General features: G+C 42.7%; 2 protein-coding genes across 5 annotated transcripts in view; one reads left to right on the top strand and one right to left on the bottom strand.

Annotated features, from left to right (window-relative positions):
- LOC149318986 (conserved oligomeric Golgi complex subunit 3-like) overlaps nt 1–2,178 on the top strand; it is a 92,067-nt gene extending 89,889 nt beyond the window's left edge. For all 3 annotated transcript variants that reach the window (XM_089510871.1, XM_089510870.1, XM_089510872.1), the window contains one exon: nt 208–2,178. In XM_089510871.1, coding sequence (XP_089366997.1) covers nt 208–237 — 30 coding nt within the window. In that variant the 3' untranslated portion in view covers nt 238–2,178. The remainder of the gene's footprint in view (nt 1–207) is intronic.
- A 13,703-nt stretch (nt 2,179–15,881) lies between these two features.
- The window catches only part of LOC149318985 (sorbin and SH3 domain-containing protein 1-like), a 204,580-nt gene continuing 194,239 nt past the window's right edge, over nt 15,882–26,222 (bottom strand). For both annotated transcript variants that reach the window (XM_089510869.1, XM_089510868.1), the window contains exons 32-35: nt 23,078–23,137; nt 22,021–22,211; nt 20,749–20,861; nt 15,882–19,037 (exon numbers count right to left, since the gene is read on the bottom strand). In XM_089510869.1, coding sequence (XP_089366995.1) covers nt 18,970–19,037; nt 20,749–20,861; nt 22,021–22,211; nt 23,078–23,137 — 432 coding nt within the window. In that variant the 3' untranslated portion in view covers nt 15,882–18,969. The remainder of the gene's footprint in view (nt 19,038–20,748; nt 20,862–22,020; nt 22,212–23,077; nt 23,138–26,222) is intronic.

The raw sequence follows: 26,222 nt of genomic DNA, 5'->3' as shown, positions 1-26,222 counted from the left end.
AGGTGGGTCAGTGCATTCTCAGAGCAAGGAGAATTCAACAGGGTGGGAATGACCACTAAGAAGGTCAGGAGCAGGTCAGATACAGTAAGGAGACTAGTAGCACAGAATCTTGCAGGTACAGTTGAAGTCTCCCAGCAGTGTGATTGTATTCATGGAACCTATTTGGAGACTAAAAACAACCTCTGAAACAAACATTGTGTCTTTCAGGTAAACCTCCTGTTGTCTGTATCAAAGTAGCCCAGTAGCATAATTTTGAGGGGCCTCCGAAATGTGCGTCTACCATAGACCATTTATTTGAAGACAACAAGACTTGCTGTGCCATCTTGCTGCTTTTAACTTCATCCATCTGTTCTAACATCACTTGTCCCAGAACAAAATGACCAGTTTAACAGCTTTTATTTTATTTGAAAAGAAGAAGCACTGCTAAAGATTCAGTACAAGCATCAGCTCTTATTGCCAGCATCTATCCTAAGCAGAAATTCTTGCTAGTAATTACAACCTGCTGTCCCAATCTTCGTCCATTTTTGTGTACAGTGACTATATTCTTTTTAAAGGAATGTGTTGAAAAGAAGCAGCAATTTAACACTCTTGAGTAGAAAGCATTCATATATGTCAAGCCCACTCCAACTTGTGCACATACAGTGTTTCCCACAATATTTCAATAATATCTGCTAGAGGGTATATTTACATGTGCAAATAAGTCATCACAAACAATGAGTGGTGAAGCTGTGTTTAGGGAAGAGTTGCCCCTTCACCTCCAGTACATTAACTCTGATGTAATATTTCTCATATTCAGCTTTATTGTCATTACGTGTGTGGCAAAGCATTAGGCAAAATGCAAAAATAACATGCTACCTTGCTGATTTCATATTTGTAAATCTTCCATAGTTTCTTTGATGTTTTCTTTAATAATTTATTTCACTGTTCATGACTGCTGACATTCACACATTCTCAAATGCTGGGAAGGAATTTGGTTGCTATAATATGAGCACAGAATATGAGCATAGTATGTGCAGAGATCCCATCATTAACTGCAAACTCTTAATCAATTGCAAGAGTTTGGGGTATTTCCAAATATCAATACTAAGAGGATATTCTTTCCTATATTTCATTGATAAGACATAGCATGAAGCCAAACATTGTGTACTGGGAAGCCAAAATTTATGGTGACTTCCCTTCACACCACAATTCATTCAAGTTATCACACATTCCAAATCATCACATATTACAGTCTGCATGGAAATGCCTCCCAAATATGAATTTTCACTGTATGAAAATACAAAATAAGCTCCTTTAAAACTTGGTTTTAAAGAAAGATACCTTTTTGTATCATTTGGGGGTCCAAATAGCTTTGCCAAAGATAGTGGGTCTGATGGATTATTCTATTGGTATACGCCATCCTGTATAGCAATGCTCCTTGTCTAGAAAAGAGCCCAAGATTGTTTTGTTAGATTCTTTTTTGGCTCTTAAGTTGTTGTTTGTCCCAAAGAGGTATTTTTCTCCGACTGTGCCTTCTTGCATAAGGTAACTTTATGGTTTTGGCTTATTTTATGTAGTTGTGTTCTTGGAATGACAAAATAATGGCATACGGTTAACACCCACACAAAGAAGGAAAGAAAACAGCACCAGTGGTAGATATAAAAATGTCTTAACATCTAATATATTAGCTGACACCTACTAACACTTTGAGGAAGACATCTAAAGTTAGTGAGCTAAAATATTTTGAGAAAGTGTCAGAAATGCCACTAAACATTTTCTTTTCTTATTCAATAAACTGAATCTTTTTTTCTATGTAGTAATGCACTTAAAGTTGCCACAAGCAGCCTGCCAGCTTTTTTGCCATTTGGCAAAATGGCCAATAATGGGGAAATTATTTCTTTTATGTTGTTAAGATAATGTATTGTGAATTGTTTGTTGCATGAAGATAAAATGCATTTTAATTATTTTTCTTCTCTAAGCTGAAACCTGGTTATTACATCTTTTTATTTCTAAAACAGAATTCTGGGGGTGCACATGAACTGTCTTCTTCCTAATTGTCAGTTTATGTAAAGTTGGTAAATTTAAAGTGTTTATGATACAGACAATGTACATAGTTCAAAACTGGATTATTTAAGGATTTTTACCAATGTTCTTGTTTGGTTTCTTTTCTCTCTTTTAAATAAAAGCTTTCTTTTCATACTTTGGGGTAGTTTCATCGGCTGTTTCATTGGTAGTTTCTTTTAATACTACATCCAAGGGTATTAAAAGAACTGGCAAAAGTAAAATCAGAGCCATTGGCAATAATCTTTGAGAACTCCTGTAGAACAGGAGAAGTGCCAGCAGACTGGAGGAGGGCAAACGTTGTCCCCATCTTCAAAAAGGGGAAAATAGAGGCTCCAAACAATTATCGACCAGTTAGTCTGACATCAATACCAGGAAAGATTCTAGAGCAGATCATTAAAAAGAGAGTCTGTGAACATCTAGAAAGCAATGCCATAATCACAAAAAGTCAACACGGGTTTCAGAGAAAGAAGTCATGCCAGACAAATCTAATCTCTTTCTTTGATAAAATTACTAGCTTGGTAGATGAAGGGAATGCTGTGGATATCATATATCTTGATTTCAGTAAGGCTTTTGACAGGGTTCCCCATGACATTCTTGTTAACAAGCTTATAAAATGTGGGATGGACAAGGCAACCGTTACATGGATTTGTAATTGGTTGACTGACCGAACGCAAAGGGTGCTCAACAATGGCTCCTTTTCATCCTGGAGAGAAGTGACCAGTGGGGTCCCACAGGGCTGTGTCCTGGGCCCAGTGCTATTCAACATCTTTATCAATGACTTGGAGGACAAAATTGGGAGCACACTTATCAAATTTGTAGATGACACCAAATTAGGAGTAGTAGTTAACACCCCAGAGGACAGGATAAAAATTCAAAATGACCTGAATAAACTAGAAAGTTGGGCCACAGCTAACAAAATGAACTTCAACAGGGAGAAATGCAAGGTACTGCACTTAGGGCGGACAAATAAAATGCACAGATATAGGATGGGAGACACATGGCTGAACGAGACTACGTGTGAAAGGGATCTGGGAGTCCAAGTAGACCACAAGCTGAACATGAGTCAACAGTGTGATACGGCAGCTAAAAGGCCAATGCAATTTTAGGCTGCATCAGTAAAAGTATCGTATCTAGATCAAGGGAAGTAATAGTGCCACTCTATTCTGCTTTGGTCAGGCCCTACCTGGAATATTGTGTCCAGTTCTGGGTGCCACAATTCAAAAAGGATGTTGAAAAACGAACGTGTCCAAAGGAGGGCAAGTAAAATGGTGAAAGGTCTAGAAACCATGTCCTATGAGGAACGACTTAAGGAGCTGGGGATGTTTAGCCTGGAGAAGAGAAGGTTAAGAGGTGATATGATAGCCCTGTTTAAATACTTGAAGGGATGCCATACTGAGGAGGGAGCTGACTTGTTTTCACTTGCTCCTGAGACTAGGACCCGGAGCAATGGATGCATGCTACAAGAAAAGAGATTCCACCTCAACATTAGGAAGAACTTCCTGACACTAAGGGCTGTCCGACAGTGGAGCACACTCCCTCGGAGTGTAGTGGAGTCTACTTCCTTAGAGGTCTTTAAACAGAGGTTAGATGGCCATCTGTCGGAGATGATTTGATTTGGATTCCTGCATGGCAGGGGGTTGGACTAGATGGCCCTTGCGGTCTCTTCCAACTCTATGATTCTATGAAAAGAAATGAATATTTTATGAGTCAGATGCAGATATTTCCCCCCAGCATTGTTGTGTCAGATAGAATCATAGAGTTGGAGGAGACCTCAAGGGCCATCCAGCCCAATCTCCTGCCATGGAGGAAGACACAATCAAAGCACCCCTGACAGATAGCATCCAGCCTCTGTTTAAAAACCTCCAGAGACTCTACCACACTCTCAGGAACATTTTGGGATTATGGCATTCCTTTCTAAATAAACACTCTTCTTTTCCAAGTCTCTTTGCCAAGTTCTAGAGCCTGAGACTGCTGCTATATGGAAAAACTACTGACTGCTAGTTCTTCCCCCAGCCAAGCCTCTGGCGCGTTACAGACCGCCTGAAAGCGCGGTCTGCCGCCGCCTCCATTTCCACTGCCAGGAAGCTGCAGCCTCCAAACGAGGAGGCTTCTTGGTGGCAGAAAAGCCGCAAAAAGCGGCTTCTTTTCGCGCCACGCTTGAGACGCACAAGTGTGCAAATGGCGCACTCATGACATCACAAGGAAAGGGGGACGTGCGGACGCTAAGCGTCTGGCACGTAAAAATGGCTGCGCCCGTGTGTATAAGGCAATCTCATGTTTGATATCAACTTAATATTATGAACATATTAATATACAGTGCGTCAGCACCATAGACAGCTGCACTATCGGCAGCTTTCAACTTACGCTGAAGCCAGGCAACAATACAAAGAATGGCATGTGTGGACAGCGCACGGAGAAATGTAAGGTACTGCACTTAGGGCGGAAAATGCAATGAACAGATATAGGATGGGGGACACCTGACTGAACGAGACTACGTGTGAAAGGGATCTGGGCGTCCAAGTAGACCACAAGTTGAACATGAGTCAACAGTGCCATGCGGCAGCTAAAAAGGCCAATGTAATTTTAGGCTGCATCAACAGAAGTATAGTGTCTAGATCAGGGGTAGGCAACCTTTTTGAGCCGGGGGCCGGGTTGCTGTCCCTCAGGCGACTGGGGGGCCGAAGCCGGGGGTGGAGCTTCCACCCTCCGGGGCGGGGCCGCATGCCGGGGGTGGAGCTTCCACCCTCCGGGGCGGGGCCGTGTGCCAGGGGGTGGAGCTTCCACCCTCCAGGGGCGGAGCCGCATGCCGGGGGCGGAGCTTCCACCCTCTGGGGGTGAGGCCTCACCATCTTTGCTGGCCCCTGACGGGGCCCCAGGCCCCGTCAGAGACCGGCAAAAAAGCTGGGGGGGCTGCCAGCGCTGGAGGGCCCCCTGGAGGGCCCCGGCAACGGCACCGGGCCTCCCAGAGGCCCCCTGCCGCCCTCGGAGCCCTCTTGGAGGGCCCCGGCGACGGCACCGGGCCCCCCAGAGGCCCCCTGCAGCCCTCGGAGCCCTCCTGGAGGGCCCTGGAGACGGCAGCGGGCCTCCTAGAGGCCCACCGCTGCTGCCGCCGCAGCCGCCCATTGCAGCTTTTCGCCGCTCTGGGCGCTGCCATTTTGGGCGGCAAAATGGCGGCGCCCATAGCCCCAGAGGCCGCTATGGGCACCGCCATTTTTTCACCCAAAATGGTGGCGAAGTCTCACGCGACCTCGGGGAAGGTCGCCCGAGACTTCGCCGCCATTTTGCCGCCCAAAATGGCGGTGCCCAGAGCGGCGAAAAGCCGTGACGGGCGGCTGCTGCAGCGGCGGCAGCAGCAGCAACAGCAGCCAGGGGCCGGTCACCAGGCCTCCGCGGGCCGCATCCGGCCCACGGGCCGGAGGTTGCCGACCCCTGGTCTAGATCAAGGGAAGTAATAATGCCATTCTATTCTGCTTTGGTCAGGCCCCACCTGGATTACTATGTCCAGTTCTGGGCACCACAATTCAAAAAGGACGTTGAGAAACTAGAGTGTGTCCAAAGGAGGGTGACTAAAATAGTGAAGGGTCTTGAAATCATGCCCTATGAGGAACAACTTAGGTAGCTGGGGATGTTTAGCCTGGAGAAGAGAAGGTTGAGAGGTGATATGATAGCCCTGTTTAAATATTTCAAGGGATGTCATATTGAGGAGGGAGCAAGCTTGTTTTCTCCTGCTCCAGAAACCCAGAGCAATGGATGCAAGCTACAGGAAAAGAGATTCCACTTCAACATTAGGAGGAGCTACCTGGCAGTAAGGGCTGTTCGACAGTGGAACACACTTCCTCGGAGAGTATTGGAGTCTCCTTCCTTGGAGGTCTTTAAACAGAGGCTGGATTGCCATCTGTCGGGGATGCTTTGACTGAGAGTTCCTGCAATGGCAGGAGGTTGGACTGGATGGCCCTTATGGTCTCCAACTCTAGGAATCTTTGATTAATTTGTGGGGTCTTTCCAGGACCCCAGCATTTTGGGTAGCACTTGTGAGTTGTGGTGCCCAGAACTGGATGCAATATTCCTGGTGAGGTCTGACCAAAACAGAATACATCACTTGAACTAGACACTACATATCTAGTGATGTAGCCTAGAATTGCATTGGCTTTTTTAGTTGCAGCATCACTGTCAGAATGTGGAACCAGAATCCAGGACATAAACAGGACTTTATTGATAGCCCCAAGATCAGCAATTCAACTCCATTCAGCGTTTAAGCTGAGACTAACCTCTCCCAGCAGAAGCAATACTTAAAACCCCAGGTTTGTCTACTCCACCCCCAGCCACATGGACTCCTAGATCCCTTTCACATGTTGTCTCCTTAAGCCAGGTGTCTCTCATCCTATATCTGTGCATTTCATTTTTTTGCCCTAAGTGCAATACCTTACATTTCTCTCTGTTGAAGTTCATTTTGTTATGTGTGGCCCAGCTTTCTAGTCTATTCAGGTCATTTTGAATTTTGATCCTGTCCTCTGGAGTATTAGCTATTCCTCCTAACTTGGTGTCATCTGCAAATTTGATAAGTATTCCCCCAATTTTTTCCTTCAAGTCATTGATAAAGATGTTGAACAGTACTGGAGAGTATTGGAGTCTCCTTCCTTGGAGGTCTTTAAACAGAGGCTGGATTGCCATCTGTCGGGGATGCTTTGACTGAGAGTTCCTGCATGGCAGGGGGGCTGGACTGGATGGCCCTTGCGGTATCTTCCATGATTCTATGATTCTATGAAATCGTGTAGGCTTCGTAACTCAGCCTTTTGGCAATCATACAGTTGTACCAGCCAGTTTGCAGCCTCCCCTTGCAGGTGTCTAGCCACACACCGCACCTTGGCTGTCTTGTTAGGGAAAGTGGGCCCCCACTCCTCCATATGGTCTGCAACTTGGGATAGGAAGTATGGCAACGTCTGAGGGTCCCCATCATACTTAACTCCCAATTTCCAGGCTTGTGGTTCCTGCAGCCATCCCAGTGCTGGTCTAGCGGGTCCTGGGGCTGGGTCAGCCAGCTCAGCTGCTGCTCCCACTCCACTCCCATCTCCGCCTCTGACGGTCAGGCCCTTCAGGATGCCCATCATCTCTGCCTGGGTCCCCTGTACTCCCTCCAGTTCCTTTCATATTTGCTCCTGCAAGTCCTCTTGTTCCTCTAAGTCCTCGCCCTCCACCAGTTTCACCCAGAGAGGCTGGGTCAGCCCAGTGTCCCAGTCCGACCACTGCATTGCCCTCCACCTTTCTCGTGTGCAAAGTGGCATAGTGGGATGTCCAAACCAAGGCCCACCAACCACAGGTGTCTGGACCATGGGTGGTCTGCTGTCCTTTGAGAGCACTCCAGCCCCCGACTCCTGTGTCTCGGTTTCTTCCACGGCCTCAGCCGTTACAGTAGTGGGGTCCTCTGAGGTCTTTGGCTCTTGCATCGTCCCAGAGGAGGTAGAGTGAGTCTCAGCTTACTGTCAGAATGTGGAACCAGAATCCAGGACAATCAACCAGTCAGCTTTATGAAGAATAAACAGGACTTTATTGATAGCTCCAAGATCAGCAATTCAACGTTTAAGCTGAGACTAACCCCTCCCAGCAAAAGCAATACATAAAACCCCAGGTTTGCCTACTCCACCCCCAGCCAAAAGCCCACGCAGCAAAATCCTCACCTCTTTCTCACCGTTACTTATCCTCCATCGCTCCCCCATAGCTTCTATCCCTCTATGCTCAAAGCTTGCATTCCAAGCCTCTGAGAGAGGCCTTCAAGGACACTAGATAACAGCCACCTGGTACCACTCCTACATACTACATCTAAGCTAGCTATAGCAAAAGCATCCCAGCCCCCATCATCCCCACACACATATAACATACATCTGGTAGAATACAACCAGGATTCCAACAATCACACTGTTGACCCATGTTCAATGTGTGGTCTACTAGGACTCCTAGATCTCTTTCACATGTACTTTTGTCAAGCCAGATACATGTCCCTCATCCGATATCTGTGTATTTCATTTTTTCTGCCTAAGTGTAGTACCTTACATTTATCCCTGTTGAAATTCATTTTGTTAGCTTTGCCCATCTTTTTAATCTATTACAGTTATTTTGAATTTTGATCCTGTCCTTTGGGGTATTAGCTAATCCTCCTAATTTGGTGACATATGGAAATTTGATAAGCATGCCTTCTATTCCTTCATCCAAGTCTTTGATAAAGATGTTGAATAGCACTGAGCCCAGGATAGAACCCTGTGACACCCCACTGGTAATTTCTCTCCAGGATGAAAAGGAGCCATTGCAGAGCACCCTTTGGGTCAACCAATTACAAATCCACCTAACCTGCATTGTCTAGCTCACATTTTACTAGCTTGTTTGCAAAAATATCATGGGAGACCATGTCAAAGGCCTTACTGAAATCAAGCTATGTTACATACACAGCATTACCTTCATCTACCAAGCTAGTAAATTTATTAAAAAAAAAAAGATTAGTTGCATGACTTGTTTCTGAGAAACCCTTGTTGACTTTTTGTGATTATAGCATTCCTTTCTAAATGCTTACAGACTCTGTTTAATGAGCTACTCTAGAATCTTTCTTGGTATTGATGTCAGGCTAACTGGGCGGTATACCGTCCACCCCGTTGCTTAACAGACTCCCTATCCAAGCTGACACAGCTGGTCTCGGAATTGCTGTTGGAGTTGCCCAGACTCTTAGTCCTGGGCGACCTCAACATCCCACTCGAGACCAGTCTAACAGGTGCGGCTCGGGAGTTAATGGAATCCATGACAACCATGGGCCTTTTCCAATTGGTCATCGGGCCCACACATTGTGCGGGTCATACTCTCGATGCAGTCTTTAGAATGGAGCAGGAATATCTGTGGGTGGAGGTAGTTAATACCTCTGTATTGTCATGGATGGATCATTTCCTGGTCAGGGCAGAACTAAGAGCCACTGTCTGTCCCACCGGGGGTGGAGGACCCATTAGAATGGTCCAACCTCAAAAGCTAATGGTACCGATTGGATTCCAGAAAGCTCTAGAGGGTTTGATGGCTGATAATGCCGGTGATTCTGTTGAAGCCTTGGTGAATACAGTATGTGGGACATCAATCTTACTAAGGCCATCAACACAATAGCTCCTGAGCGTCCTTTCCAACCCACCTCAAATCGTAAGCCCTGGTACACCAAAGAGCTGAAGAATATGAAGTGGGTAGGACAACGACTAGAGCGCGATTGGCGGAAATCTGGACTCTTATCTGACAGAACTCTCCATAAGAAATTCCTTTTTTCTTATGGAGAGGCAATTAAAGCAGCTAAGAGATCCTCCTCGTCTGCTTGTATTGCGTCTGCAAAGTTTTGTCCGGCAGAGCTCTTTAGGGTGGTGAGGGAACTGACGGTGATGCCATCTACCCAGAACCCTCTACTTAACCCAACAACGGCCTGCTGCAACGCTTTTAACAACTACTTTGCAGACAAAATCTCTCAGATAAGAGCCCACTTGGACGCCAATGTTGAAGCAAAATCAACTAATGAGGTGTCCAGTAAACCCGTTTATGAGATTAAACTAGATCAGTTTGAGCTAATGAGTACTGATGACGTGGATAAGATCCTTGGAAAGGTAAAAAAGACAACATGCCCTCTTGATCCCTGCCCATCATGGCTGGTCATCCAGTGGGGTGAGCCATTGATTGGATTAGTTGGTTTTTAATATGTAGGTTTTAATCTTATACTGTTAATCTTGTTTTAAGGGGGGGATTTTATGTGTGTGTGTGTGTGTGTGTATGTATTTTAACTTGTTGTACGCCGTTTTGATTGTCTGGCAAAAAGCAGGATAGAAATAAACATTTTATTTTATTTTATTATAATTGTTTGGGCCCTCTTTTTCCTCCTTTTTAAGATGAAGGCAACATTTGCCCTCCTCAAATCTACTGGGACTTCTCCAGGAATTCTCAAAGATTATTGCCAGTGGCTCTGAGATTACGTCTGCCAGTTCTTTTGGTTACTCCCAAGATGTCTTCCATTTCAGATAGTCTGGATGGCCTTAGCAACAGGCTGCCTGAGCTAAAAATGCTGCTGTTCAATGCCAGTTCAGTGAATGGAAAAACATCTGTGATCTAGGACCTAGTCCTGGATGACCATGCCAACCTGGTTTGTACTATGGAGACTGGCTGAACAAAATAATGAATATGTCAGTCTCTCCCACTTTATTTTTCACGAAGACATGGAGTATATCCTATTCGCATGATTGCAATACAAATATTTAGAACCTGACCCCTGGACTAATTGGTCTTTCAAATGGGTTTTTTCATGGCAAGATTAGTTCAGAGCAGGATTGCCTCTGCCTTTTTCTGAGACTGAGAGAATGTGAATTGAAAATTCTAACATCTTGATTGAGCAGGTGCCAAATTTCACAGCTCATAAAATACTTGATTCAAGCATCAAGAAAGCAAAATCCTGAATGTTTAAAGAACTATGACAAGCCTTTGTCACATCCCTATTGAAAGCATGCAGAAGTAATTTTTATAGGCTATAATTTGTACCTTACCTGATCACCCAACAGAACACCAAAGTGAGAAATCCAGATGCTGAGAATATGTGGTAAACAGCCTGGAGGATTCAAACATCCAGTCACTACCTAGACAGGTGAGCAATTCCCCCTGGCAGTGAGGAACCGTCTATACCACATCGTTACATGATGAAAGAGAAGGTTTGTTTTATAGTTGCCAAGAACATTTCGCCTTCACAGGTACAGTGAACTCATGTCTTTACCTTTGTGTCTCAACTGTAGGGGCTTTCTCTCTGAAAGTATACATAGCAACTTTCTCTTCGTGCATCCAAGTTAGGACTTTACATGTCTTACATATGTTTAAATATAATAGAATCATAGAGTTGGAAGAGACCACAAGGGCCATCCAGTCCAACCCCCTGCCATGCAGGAAATCTAAATCAAAGCATACCTGACAGATGGCCATCCAGCCTCTGTTTGAAGATCTCCAAGGAAGGAGACTTCACTACACCCTGAGGGAGTTTATTAAACTGTCGAACAGCCCTTACTGTCAGGAAGTTCCTCCTAATGTTGAGGTGGAATATCTTTTCCTGTATCTTTTCCCGGTTCTTTTTCTGGTGCCGCAATGACGTCACTAGTGAACCAATGCTGCACTCGCGATGTAAGTGCCACATGGCACTGTGCAGATGTTGCACAACTCTTACATAACAATGGTGGCACCTGTGTACACAGGGCACCTCCATTGTTACGCCGCTGCGCCGTGCTAGGGTTAGGAACCGTGTGGTTGCCGCGCGGTCCCTAACCCTAGTTACAGCACAAAAGGCCGGTGTGTACCACACCTATGGTTCTTTCAGGTTTGCCAGTGCAGCAGACTGCAGCTAAGATAAGGGAGGGGCACATGGGCATTTACTGTGGAGGGGATAGGGCTCCTGCAAGAAGGGCGGCTTAGTTCTAAAAGTTTCCCACAATGAGGCTGAGTAGGTGCAGAATATCCCATTGATGAATGCTTTTACAGATGAATACTTGAAGAACCAGTTATTGGTAAGCACCCTGTTCTTTTTACTATCTCTTGCTTTGAAAAGATGCTACAAGAAAAGGAAAATGATAGACACCCAACTCCAGTTCATGATGACGACTCCTTCACTACAACCTAAATTTGCAAATGTATCAATCAGTAGTAGGATTTGATGGGAGTATACCATCTTGCCTATGGTAAACCAAATGGTGTCCTCCTCCACAAGTTTGTTTATATATTCTCTACCATGGTCTAACCTTCCACACTAATCATCAGTCCTGAAAGAGAAGAATTCATTCCAGGAGTCTTGCAAAGAGTGCAATATATCCCCTACCAATATTCCCCACAATTTGTGTATTTATATGAGAGAAGTCTTCAGGATAGCAGAAATAGGGTTAAAAGGAAGTTGGGGAAGTTATAAACCATGACATTGTTTAATATCAAAGTAGAGATGGAGACAGTTCAGTGATTATAGACAGAAGAGTATGGAAGTTATTGCCTGTCTTCCTTGCATGACTTATTTACAACGAAGGGAGGGGAATACAACATTATCTCAGTGACACCAGCTCTTTTTGTGGAATAGCTGTACTGTTCCTGCTCTTAAAAATACAGTAACACAAGTGCAGCCTCCACACCTCCATACATTCACTGAAAATCTGAGAGAGGAGGTTGTGCTAACCCTTTTATATTATATATATATATATATATATATATATATATATATATAATTAAATTTCACATATGAAAATACATTATAATACGTCTGATACATTGCATACTTACAAGTGTTAAATATTTAACTTCCTCTACTCTCTATCAAGCTTGGGGTTTTAGCATATAATACATTGTCACTTTCTATACATCCTTCTACTTGCAGAATCTCATTGTTCTTTATATGTATAATTCTCTAAATTCACATCTCCTTTTCCTTCTTTGCTATGTTAATTGTAACCATCATTATCTTATATTATTTATACATTTTTAATCACTATTAACAAGTGACGTGCTGTTTTCTTACTCTAGTAACAAATTATTTTAATTATATAAAATAGTAGAGTATGGTCCTTCTTCATCTTTCATGAAATTTAGCCATGGTTCCCAATCTTTTTAAAATTCACTTGTTGATCTTTTATTAATCCAGCAAGTTAATTTGTCTACCTCCATGTATTCGTACACTTTCAATTTCCATCTATCTAAGTCTGGTATCTGAACTGTCTTCCACATTGAGGCCAAAAGGATTCTGGCTGCACAAATCATGTAAAATATCAACTTCCCGTGTTTCTTTTCCAGATCATTATCTTCAATCATATTTAATAGATACATTTTTGGATCTTTGATAATATTTGACCTAAGAATCGTCTGTATCTTTTGATGTATCTCAGACCAGAATTTTTGCAATTCCACCAGCAGTGGATCATGGTTCCAGTTTCTTTTTTACATTTCCAGCATTTATTTTGACAGTTCTTTGTCATTTTTGCTATTATTTCAGGCGTTAGATTGTATTTTCACTAAGTTTTCTTGTATGGCGCAGTTTTTGGAAATTTTCATTCTTCTTGTCCAATTCTTCTCCCATTGTATAAGCTGTATACTCTGTCCAAGATCCTGTGCCCATTTGATCATACAATTCTTTATTTTTTCTTGTTCCAATTCTTGTTTTAGCAATAATTTATAGATTTTGGCAATTTCCTGAGTTCCTTCCTGTATGATGATCCTTTCAAATTCTAATTCACCTTTCCAATTCCGTTCAGCTTCATGTCCTGATTGAATCTTTCTTTTATTCTTCTAATGCTAACCCTTTTATTTTAAAGGAGTAATGAATGGAAGCAATTAGAGTAGCAAAAACCACAGAAGCTTAATGGGAGAGCCAACAAAACAATTAAAGCCACCAGCAAATAGCTGGCAGACCAGCCTACATTCAGAAAGCGGACAGTGGTATGGAGCTTTGGGTTTACTGTTGCTTATCTTTTCAACAATGCAGCCTCTGCTGTGTCCTTCTCTTCCACCTTTGCAGTGTTTCTGTGGAGATTAGAAGTGCCAAAGGATGATGTTTGAAGCCTGCAGGATATAGCAGCTATACCAATCAGAATCATAGAATCGTAGAGTTGGAAGAGACCACAAGGGCCATCCAGTCCAACCTCCTGCCGTGCAGGAACTCTCAATCCATGCATCCCTGACAGATGGCCAGCCAGCCTCTGTTTAAAGAACTCCAAGGAAGGAGACGCCAATACACTCTGAGGGAGCGTGTTTCACTGTTGAACAGTCCTTACTGTCAGGAACTTCCTCCTAATGTTGAGGTGGAATCTGTTTCCTGTAGCTTGCATCCATTGTTCCGGGTCCTGCTCTCTGGAGCAGCAGAAAACAAGCTTGCTCCCTCCTCAATATGACATCCTTTCAAATATTTAAACAGGGCTATCATATCACCTCTTAACCTTCTTTTCTCCAGGCTAAACATTCCCAGCTCCCTAATCAATGTATCATGTACAAAAAAAATGTTGGCTAAGGCCAGGGTGGGTGGATGACCTATGAATAGTGGAGGGAATTTTGGAAGGTGGTGTGTGCAGGTTAGAAACCAGAAAGGAGATATGTTACTAGGCTAAGAGGGTCCAGTTTTATGGACTGGAATTTGTGAATATATCCTAATTCAGCTGATTCTCTTTCCAATCTTCCTTTGTATTTTTTTCATTCAAGGACCACTGCCCTCATATCACAGATGGAATACCTAGGAAAACTGAAGTGTTCTGACACAGGCTTTTGTGTATTTCCATTCCTTCATGTCCATCTGGTGCAGAGACTGGCCTGTTTGCCCAATGTAGAGGGCCGAAGGGCATGGCTGACAGAGAATGGCATATTAGAGGATGAGTACATGAAAGTACCTCTATATTGTGGGTTATGTGATTAGGTCCTGTGATAACATTTCCTGAGTAGATCAATCCATCAACAGAAGGTTGAAGAAAGACAATGGCCTGTTACAGACAGCCAAAATAAAGCTGCTTCGAGTCACAGTGGAGGTATGGTGTTTCAATCATGCATGCGTCCTAAGAGTCCAGAAGCTACACCAAAGCCACGCTCCAGTCCTTAGGGCTAGAGTGTGGCTTTGGTGCGACTTCTGGACTCTTAGGACGCATGCATCATTGAAACACCATATCTCCACTGTGACTCGAAGCAGCTTTATTTTGGCTGTCTGTAACAGGCCAATGGGTTTCTACGCACAAAATAACATACTGCACATAAAACTGGACCTTCTTAGCCCAGTCTCATATCTCCTTTCTGGTTTCCAACCTGCACACACCACCTTCCAAAACTCCATCATTCATAGGGGCACCCACCCACCCTGGCCTTAGCCAACAAATTTACCCCTAACTTTGTCCCTCAATGACCGCTGTTAAACCTGAACCTGCCACCGCATCACCATACCTGCAAATGTTATGGGCATTCATACAGTCAAATCATACAATCGTCCATGCATCTCAAGAAGTAGACCAAGTTGACAAAAGCTCGTGCTACAACAACTTTCACACAGTCTCAAAGGTGTTGCAAAATCTCTTTGCATACTGACATTTCAGAGTAACACAGCTATGTCTCTGAATTCTACCATAATGGAAACAAGAAATGAAAGCAATATATCATGTGAATAGGAAATAAAAAGTATAAAGACCCAATTGTGAATCACCTCTGTAGAAAGGATTACAGAAGGTAGATTAGCCCCTTACTGCTGGTGTTGTGCAAGCATAACAAACAAGTTTAGGAAAATGGGTAGCAGTCTGTTGGGGGTAAAAAAACAACAACAAAGGCTGACTTGGCATCAATCTCAAGAAGGTAGTGTGCACCCCACAAAGGGATTCATCACCCTGTCATGAGGCTAGGGGATCAAAGTGGGGCATGCCATGGGTGGGCACACAGATAAGTCTCCCTGTGATACTTTTATTTTTTCTGTGGAACCAAGGCTGTGCTTCCCACTGCCTTTCCATCTAAATATGTATTTTTCTATGATGTCCTAAAAGATAAACTTTGTTTGGAGAAGCCTGGAGTTATTGTAGTAGGCCTTACTGCTGCTAGTCAATTTATGATATACTTCCTATTTTAGAAAAGGCCTCTAAAACAGCCAGGGCGCTTCAAAAAACTTTACAAAATTGTCCCTCCTACATTTTTACTGTGGAAAAATTCCCTGAAAGGGTGGCAGGGGTCTCCAACCCCACACATAGGTGTATTGGTCTATGACTGGGGAAATGGATAATCATACTTCACATTTTCGCATTCACACTGCCCTGGTGCTACGTTCCACAAGTATTACCAAACAATGAAATAGAGCCACAGTCACATCAGCTTGGGCTAATATTTATTAAATCACTTACATAAAAGAACATGCTTTCAATTCAGTATTTTTATTTATTAATTGCCAAATAATAATCCACTGCAATGAAATAACAAAACACAAGAGTAAGTTCCGTTATGAAGTGTGAGAGCATGAACACAAATGTGTATTAACTAAAAAATCCATGTACATACTGCCAATACTGTTAAGCTTTTTTTTCCTTTTACTGATAGGTTAATTTAGTATAGTCCAATCCTATAACTGCAATGCTAGGCCTAAATTCAGTTAACACTGCTATGGGTAATAAGAGTGCAAATCAAAAGCATTTAAAAGGCCCATGCTAGGATCTCACTCAGTGGGACTCTCTCCCATCCACAAGGACTGTAGGGAGCTACAAATAATTTCAGTGACTTTTACACATTGTGCTATCCTTAATTATGAAACTGTAACTCTCCACCATGATAAAAAACAACATTCTGTGGCTTAGTTACCATTAATTTAGGTCTTGCTAAGTCCTGTTAATTAAAGTGACAGTAAATTGAATAACTCTTTGATATAAATAAAAATGGGAATGTCATCCTTCCTGCCCTTAAAAAAAGCTTTCAATCTTTTTTTTCTCAATATAAGATTTTTAAGTCTATACAAAGGCAAAATGTACATATTTACATTCATATTATTAAAGCACTTCAGTTGTTGGGGTTGTTGTTTTTTTTGGCTGCTCTGGAATGGGGAGGGGAGAGTCAGCAAAAGAGAAATCCTGCTATTTTGGACCATGGCTAATAAATACTTCAAAAGGAATTGCAATCATCCAGTCAGTGAATTAATTTCCTTTACTGTCAATGAAATTGTATAAAAGCATCAGCAGGGGAAAATTTACATTAATTCAAGGAGGAGAAAATGCAAATAGCTTTGGAAATCAAAATAACAGATTGTTGCTTTTGGTTCCTTTGAAGAGGGAGCCTACAATCCCATTTGCACCCATTTTTTTTTTTAAAAAGGCACGTCTAGAAATATTTTGACAGTATTTATCTAAAAGTGAGAAAGCTGCTATGACAGAACCTATGACAGAGCCTTGTATGAGAGGTTGTATGATTTGATGCTAAACCAAAAGTTTGAGAAAAACTGCAGAAGGGGAAAGGGAAGAGCAATAAGGAGGAGTTGTCTGGGAGCAGGGGGTGGTTGAATGCTTCCTTAGTAAGGCCAGTGGGCCAGCTTTGCTTACCTTGCTAATACACTTGGAAAAATGAGAATCAAAGAAGTAAAACAGCGTGTACAAGGCATCAATGCAACCAATATCCCCAAGCCCTACAAAACTCCGGCAACCAGTTCAGAGAATAAGAAAAAACAACATGACAACAATTATGTTCAATTTTTTTTCTATGCAGGACTTATTTAAAGCCAACACAGAAGAATGCACTAGGTTTTTATAAAGGCACACATAACTGAGAATGAGTCTTGCCCAAGATGTAAGCTATTTGCTTTGGAGAGCTTGTACAGGTGCCATTCTGACTGGATTTGGCCCTAAACATGCAGGGTTTCCACAGGTAAGCTGGGTTACATTGCCTATAAAAATAATTTTATTGTTTGGCAACTCCAAAGTAAAAGCTTCAGCATCATTTTGTTCCCCATCCAGTGTTGTCCTCAGTGTGCCTGTCTTATTTTCTGGGTCTGGCTATCACTCCTCCAAGTTTTTCCACAATCTGTATTGTTATGTAAAATACACTACAACTTTTAGTATGTTTTAGTCGAAGCAAGGCTATTGCCTATTAACGAAAGGCTGATAAAATTGACAGTAGTATGGCTGATTAAAAAAATAATAATTTCCTCCAACTCTAATGGGTAATTTTGAAAAGGGGCATGTTGGTAATATACCTGACTTGTAATATTATGTTTTAGGTAAGAATGGAAAGCTAGACTGGACAATTTTCATCACACATAATAATGGGGCATGTAGGCTGGACACAATCTGTAAGGCCCCATATTCTTCATCCTTGACCTATTTTGAAGAGAAGTCAAGATCAAGAGATGGACCCTGGAGAAATAACTGTGAGGGGGAAGTTGCTGAAAAATGGAAGCTTGACTTCTGGAAGCCTGCTCAATTGCTTCAAAAATCCCATTAAGCCTGTACATATTTTCATAAGGACTGGAAATCTTCTGAAGCGGAAAGGCAGAGTGGTTTGGGTGTGAGACTCTCTGAGACTGCATCCACACTGCAGAAATAATCTCTGGCCTGGTTCAATGCTATGGAATTCTGGAAATTGTAGTTTGCGGTGGCCCCAGAGCAGAAGACAATAGAGCTCTGCTCTGGGGCCACCACAAATCACAATTTCCAGAATTCCAAAGCAATGAGCCAGGCCAATTAAAGCATTATCAAACCTGATTATTTCTGTAGTTTGGATGCAGCCTCAGATACCCAGTTCTGTACATCTAGGGGAATATTGGGAATGAGTTTATATGCAGTGTCAAGGATTAATATCAAACCTGAGAATGTGTTCTTCCATTCAAAACAGGTCTCTGGACACTTGCATCCTTTTTATGGTAAAGGCGTAAATTCCAAAGGAAGGGAACAAGATCTCCATGAAATTTAGGTACAATAAAATCCTAGCTTCAAAGTCTTCCAGCCAAAATACTGTCAAGATAATTTTAACTAATAAAATAAATCACCAGCTGTTCTCATTTTTTCCTGACCACAACTACCAACACTGTTTCACTCCATTCTGATGCTTTTGCTCAGTGTCACTGTGAAGAGTAATACATGGGTACTGAATAAAAGCTAACCCTCATCACATCATCCACTGGAAAATAAAAAACCAGATAAATACACACCATTGGAGAAGGCTTGATTTTTATGTTTCCATTGCCCCCAGTGAACCTTTCCAAAGGAAAAGGGAGCTTTGTGTCAGTCCAATACCTTACCACATCCCACATCCACTTCTCATCTCTGTCCTGCTATATTCATGAAATTCTCTTTTCTGAAAGTTTTTTAAAAAAATTCAAATCCACTTCCATGTTCCTCTTTTTCACGCTAGTCTCCATCTCTCTCTCTCATACAGTCTCTCTCTTTCTTGGTAGAAGAAAGAGACAAGGAATGGCTTTTAAAGGGATACAAGTTTCACATAGTTGCCTGGGAAAGTACCAAACTGTTGTGTTCTCCTGGATGTGCCTATTGAGAAAAAAAACAAGCACAAGCACATGAAAGATGGATCACAGTTACAACAGTCCTTCAAGATGATTACCTTTACCCAATATGCCCAAACTGGTGAAGTCACATCCAGTTTTAGAAAAAGGTATACCTTGGCCTAAAAAGGCACGTCACCTTTCCCACAAGTGCCAAAATGCCCCTGCACAGCTCCTACAGGGTGCAGATGTCAGGATGAGAGATCCTGCCATGTTTGCTAATCATATATTCTGCATGTGCTTTGTAATGGTGGGTAATGGGTACACTGTTGGTGATGCTGAGTGGAAAGATGGTTTATCTTCTTTGGAGCTGGGTAATGAGCAGATGTGGAGGGAGGAAACACAAGCTGTGAGTATCAAGGTCAGTTCCGTGGCAACACTTAGTGTGGAAAGGTGGGGGACAGTCTTGGGAAATGATCTGAAGACAAACATATTCCACAAAAATGTTTGAATTGCTATGTGCTTTTAATATACTGTTACAGAAAAGTGCTTCTGTTTTGAACACATTGCTATGTTGTGATCAACTCGGTTTCCTGAAGAAAGTTTCTGACTTTGCTGAAGCTTGTGTTTCTGAACTGCAGTTAGCCAGTACAAGTAATTTTTCCCCTCAAAAATTAGAAATGGGAGCTGGAATCCATTTGGGCAGTTATGAACGCATAACCTAGAGTTAGTGGAGGTCAGGGTTTGAATCCCTGCTCAGCCATGGGAACCCACTAGGTGACCTTGGGCAAGGCTGAACCTCTTTTTAACAAGCTTGCTAGGAAAACTGCATATAAATTCACCTTAGGGTTGCCCTAAGTCATAAACAACCTGAAGGCACACAACAACAACCTACACACTCGTGGCTGTTTTGTATTCATGATCCCTATGTAGCCCCTAGTTTAGGGAATATATAGGGAGCATGAAAATTCCCTAATCTCTACTTACTGGTCAGCAGCCACTGTGGTCAAGAGGTCTGTTCCCCTGTTGATTGGGAAGCAGCTAACTGTCATTTCCCTCTACCTCCAGCGTACAATCTCCAGAGTGAATAGGAAGTGTGACAGGGTTCCTACTCCTTTTGCTGCAATGGAGATTGCTCACAAGAGGGGGTGGAAGCATCAGCCAGCTGCTTCCTGATCAAGAGGGGAAGAGACCCTCCATTGGCTGCTGCTTGGTAAATGGGGACTAGGAGGATCAGGACAGGATTCACTACACAGTGCTGTAACTACAGGGCTTAAGCATTCATAATTCCCCAACAGGATTTTGGCCACAGTGAGGATGAGTCAATTTTCTCACCCTGGTGTAGACAAATCTGAATGAGATGGATGAATGGTCTAATTCAGTGTAAGGTAGCTTCCTATTCTGCCCTCAGCAGGACCAAAACACATGCTGGCCAAGGTGTTCCAGAGCTTGGTCCTGTTATGTCCTGAAAGGATTTCTGATGCTCCATTCTCTTGAAGCCCAGAACAGCTCATATCTTTCTCTTGTCCTGCATCTCTTCTGTAAAATTCAGTTTAATTTCATCCTGAAGCCTACATGTATATAACAGCAGTTGGTCACATTAATCCTTTGTTGTTCTCTTCATCATTTGCCTTTTTATTGGTAATATTTATGTTGTGAACTCCCAGGCACAGTCACTATGAACTGTCATATACACTTATATTGCATACTGTGGCCAAACAAACCCTCGTCATTTGATTAACAGATTAGCTGCTCACCAACAAACCAGCCGTCATCACACTTCTCCATGACATCTATGATGTCGCCATCTTTTAACTCCAGCTCATCATCATTTTGTGGAATATAGCTGTAGAGTGCCTGGTAGCTAAGTCTGAAAATGCACAAAATAGAAACAAGATGATGTAATGAACTCAAGCCATTCAGCTTTCTGAAACAATAATCTCTGCCAATTTGCCTTGCTCAGATGCAGAGCCTAAGATCCAAAGATTCTAAATTGCCCATATCCTGCTCAGACTTTATCCACTATCACTTGTGCTCTGCTCTATATCATGCCTTATTCAGTAAATGTTGAGACAAGACCAGATCAGATGACAAGGAAAGGCCCTGTAGTTCTATCTCCATAAAATTGCATTCATTGACCTTGTGTATACCCTGAGGGCATGGGTGTCTACAAGATTCCCTTAAGGAAATGAGGACCTTTCACTAATTTTCAAGCAGTTGCAGTCAGGCATGGGAGAAACACTCAAGAGGTCAGTGGTGTTTTACCATTTACCGACCTGGCATTTGAACAGCAGCATTTTCAGTGCAGGGGGCCTGCTGCCAAGGATATCCAGGCTATTTGAATTAGGGATAAGTTTGGGAGTAACCAGTATATTTTGTATCTCACTTCTACCAGAATGATAGAACTGACTTCCCTTACCGTATTCTCTCCTCTGCCTATTACTGTTTGTAATGGCTGCTTCCTGGACTGTTTCTTCTCCCTTACCCTCCTTGCAGCACATATTGTACTGCTGGCAGGCCAGTTGTTTGAGGTTGACAATTCAACCCAATAACCCCTCCCAACAAACCAGAGGGACTGGCCCTCGCCCTCGCTTCCACCTGAAGCAGCAAGCACCAGCAGCAGCAAAGCAAGCAGGCAGGCAAGCAAGCAGTGTAGCTCTTCATGGGGTGGGGTGGCCTCTTCCTTCTTCCATGTGCTGACCCTCCTCAGACCTAGCAGACACCCAGCATTTATCCCTTTGTGAGGGGGAAAGGTGGTCCTGCCTGGCTGTTTAGCCAGGAATTGGCTAGATGCCTGGAGCCTGGAGGAAGCAGTCTCTGAGAACGCAGCAGTCCTCCAGGAAAGGTGGCCTGCAGCAAACAGCAGCAAAGCAAGCAGGAAGGTGGTGTAGCTCTTCCTGGGGTGGCCTCTTCCTCCTCTAAAATGCATATAATCTCATAGCTCCTAGACTTTGGGTTCTAAGAAGAAAAAAAACATTACTGTACTAAACTAGATACTACATCAAGTGTACCAATCCAGACCAACTTACATATCTTGTGGGATATGATTCCTTTCAAGAGTTGATTCCAGCAGTGGGTCTTGTGGTTGCTGAGAAATGATGAGAGATGATTTACTGTCACTAAAGGGCCCCTTGTGACAAGAGACAAGAGGCTGAGAAAGTGTGCTGCAATAATGAACGGACTTTTCAGCAATGTTTAAGATCTCATTGCAAACAGTTTCCTGGGTGGTATGTACAGTATTTAATCCGGGGAGGGGGGGGAGGACCCAAATGACAGTAAACAAGGAAAGGGAGAGGGGTAGTCAGTAAGAAATGGAACAATCCAGAGGCAGCACATAACAGAGTGGTAGATAGGTCCAGGTAGAGATTCCAGGTAGTGAAGTGTAGAAGAAATCCAGGTTGTAAGCATGGAAAAATAGAGGCAAGATAACAGAAAGATTTGCTGATTAGTATTAACAACAAAAGAGACTGTAATTAGTCAGTAAAGGCCTCATATTCAGAATCACAAGTTTTGAGTATGACTTGTAAAAACACAGCTCACACATGCAACTGAAGCTCACCGACAATGATATGTGTCTTCAACTACTCTATTTTCTTTACCCAGAGCAGAGTGTCTTTCAGTTATAAGGGCAACAGTGCTGCTGCTCCAGAAAGGTGAGCAGGGCTACTTTTCAGATCTGTGAGAAACACTGTATACTAAAGGGACTGAGCCATCAAATGACAGGATGGTGGGGATTGCTTACTGGAAGACAGGGTTTTGTAATGACATCTGTCTTAACTAGCCCTGAAGAGCCTTTCTTTCTCTTATGTACTTTGTGACAAGGGTGACAAAACAGAAAAATTGGATGGATGGTACCATAATACCATGTTGATATAAAAAAATTGAAACCTGTGCTGGCCAGCTGTGGCACTGGATTTTATGGGGATGTTTTTATCAATTGCTGGCTGTTACAGCAATATAGTAATATTGTTTTTAGTACTGCTGGTTGCTACAGACCATTGTGCTAGAAAGCAGGTGATAAATGGTTTATGCTGTTATGTATTGTGCTAAAGAAAGGCTGCAGGTATTAATCTCACGCAATCTTACCACATAGCTCTTTTCTGATTCTGTGAGATCTGGTCCTGGCCTCAATGAATGATGAGAAGGCTGCATGATCACCAAAGTACATGATAAGGAAGACATTTTAGCACAGACACTACTAAGTCAGATTCAAATCTTATGAACAAACCAACAAAAATGGAGAGAGGGAGAAATCAACACAAATGATATCTACCACTGCATTCAGGCAACTTGAATTATTAACAATTTATCTGTATACAGTCAGCCCTTCTTATACACGGATTTTTTATACACGGATTTAAGTATACACGGTTTGAAAATGTTACAAAAAAGTATAGATTTACCTTGATGTTCCATTTTTTATAAGGGACACCATTTTGCTATGTCATTATATGTAATGGGACTTGAGCATACACGGATTTTGTTATACATGGGAGATCTTGGAACCAAACCCCAGCGTATAACAAGAGTCCACTGTACTTCATTGAGACTATGGGAAAGAGGATTAAAGACAGGGAGCTTAAATGATGGATCAGGAGAACAGAGATTGATAATCAACAATTTTGAGGCAATTCCTGTAAAGCAGTACCACCTCTGGAGATAAATACTGTGGTCCCTCCACATTCACTGGGGTTAGGGGCACAGGACTCCTGTGAGAATGGAAAACCCGCAAATAAAAAAAAACCCTACACTTTTTTTACCCGAGAGAATGCCTCTCCAGGAATCTCTAGGTCCTCCACTGCAACTCTATGGTCAATATCTAGTAGATGTTGACCACAGAATTGACCTGGAGGACCTACAAATGCCTAGAGAAGTGCTCTCTCTCTCTAGGAATCTCTAGGTGCTCCAGTGTGGCTCTATGGTCAACTTCTAGCAGGGTCACACTGGAAGATCTAGAGTTTCCTAGACAGAACATATCAATCAAATCCGTGAATAATCAAATCTGCAAAAGTCAAAGCCGCAAATGTGGAGGGACAACTATATTTGTAGAAAGTACATGAGCTATGCTTTGAGTAAGAAGATTCATTTTTGGAATCTGTGAGTATTAGATTAGTTTCCTTTTAATTTACAAACTTATATTTACAAACATAGCAGCTCTCAATTGCTAGTTTATGTTTATATTTTGGTACTAGAAAGCCAGCATAGTGTAGTGGTTTGAGCATTGGGCTATGACTCTGAAACTAGGCTTTCACTCCTTGCTTAATTATGGAAACTTATGGAGACTTTGGACAAGTCATGCTCTCTCAACCTCAGAGGAAGGCAAAGGCCTGCTGAACAAATCTTTGCCTCAGGGTCATCATAAGTTGGAAATAACGTGAAGGCACAGAACATGGTACTGTTATGTATATGACTGTTCCATCCCTCAAATAAAAAAAAATCTGCAAGCTGTATGTTTGAAAGCAAATATGGTCACATCAAGATTAGGAAATGTTTCTTTTTTTCACATTTCTTTATACTGAGGACGTGTACTAATTCAGCCTCCTTCTCCTCTGGTTCTGTCACAGGACATTGGTTTAAAGTAAAGACACAGATTTTCCAGAGCTCCAACACAAATGGAGAACATCCACAGAGTGAGACAGAAGTGACAGACAACTGAATAGGGATTAAGCAGTGTGGCTATTTAAGACCAGGACCTACAGGCATAGACTCTATGCCACACAGACAAGATGATGATGATGATGATGATGATGATGATGATGATGATGATGATGATGATGCAACTCATCTCATTATCTGGAGAAAGACATCTGGATTTACACAAATGTCAAAGACAGAGAACAGCTGCTTCTTATAGGGACAAGAGGATGTGCCATAATACCCAGTCAAAGCTGTGCCCTGCATTTTTCCTTTGCTTTTTAGGAGTAAGTCCTTCTTCTGCCCCATATAGAGTGTAGATGTAGGAGATGAAGTAGATGAAGGAGGAGGAGCAGAGTGGGAGGGAGGGAGAAATCTCAGAAAGTAATGGGGGGGTGTCCCTTCAGATGTTGAACTGAAATTCCTATGATCCCCATTGACTATGCTAGAATAACTATAATTATTGGATCAGTAGTTCAACTTCATCTAAAAAGCCACATGCTCCCTAGCCCTGACCTAAATAATCTATACCTCTGGTAGTCTATGGCGGGTTACACACCGCCAAAAAGCGGCGGTCTGTTGCCGCCGCCAGTTGCAGCATCCGGGAACAGCAGCAGCCAAATGACGCGGTTCCTGGATGCTGCACAGAAGGAGCGCGAAAATTGCGCTCTTTTCTGTGACCTGGAAGAGACGCTACAAGTGCTGAAGCGTGCACTCGCGGCATCATTTCTGGGGTGCGATGCGCAGACGCAGCGCATCCGCTACGTCAAGATGGCGGTGGCCGTGTGGAACGGCCGCCGCCATTTCGTACGGACTCAGTCCGTAGTAGGGTTAGGGGCGTCTGGAAGACTGAGTCCGTGCTAGGGTGCCCATCTGTAACTGGCCTATGTCAATCTAAAATGTACAGTCTGCATCCATGATTTAAAAAAAATCTTGCCTATCTGTCATTATCAGCAGACCCAAACTTAAAAAGCCAGGACAGCATATTAGTGTAAATTAACTAATGTTTTATTCCAGAATCCAAGATAGCAGTTCACCACAGATGTAGTAGCATCAAATATGAATTGTCTCCAAATCAGCCAACCTTTAAGTGTTCCCTTTCCCCACCCACAGTCCATGCACTTTCAAATATATCAAAGAGTTCTTTAAACTTGCCACTTTTCCTCCAACTCTCCCATCTCCCATATCACTTCATCTCTCCCAGGAAGCAAGATATTGTCTTGTTTACCAACAAAGTCTTCCCTCAGGAAACAAACAGGGCCATAAACTATAACTTCCCCTGCCATTGTCCATCTGTCCCCATTTTGCATTTCATTTGGATTACACCCCCCATTTCCAATTTCTCCCAAGCATATTTCCCCTCTGTTTCTTGCCTCCCTCCCTTTGCACTTCTCTCTAGTTAACCATAGTGTAAGCCTGAGGGCAGGGAATCGTCTAATTTAAAAAACTGTATGTACAGCACTGTGTAAATTTACAGCGCTTTATTAATATAGGTTAATAATAATAATACTATTTCACCATCTCAAATTACTTCTATTTTACTATATCAACATATTACTATACCACTATATCCCCTCATATTTCTTGTCATGATAGA

Source organism: Sceloporus occidentalis, unplaced genomic scaffold, assembly GCF_023333645.1.
Source record: "Sceloporus occidentalis isolate IW3139 unplaced genomic scaffold, rSceOcc1.0.p SCAF_2, whole genome shotgun sequence".
Lineage (NCBI taxonomy): Eukaryota > Metazoa > Chordata > Lepidosauria > Squamata > Phrynosomatidae > Sceloporus > Sceloporus occidentalis.
This window is presented reverse-complemented; position numbering and strand designations above follow the sequence as displayed.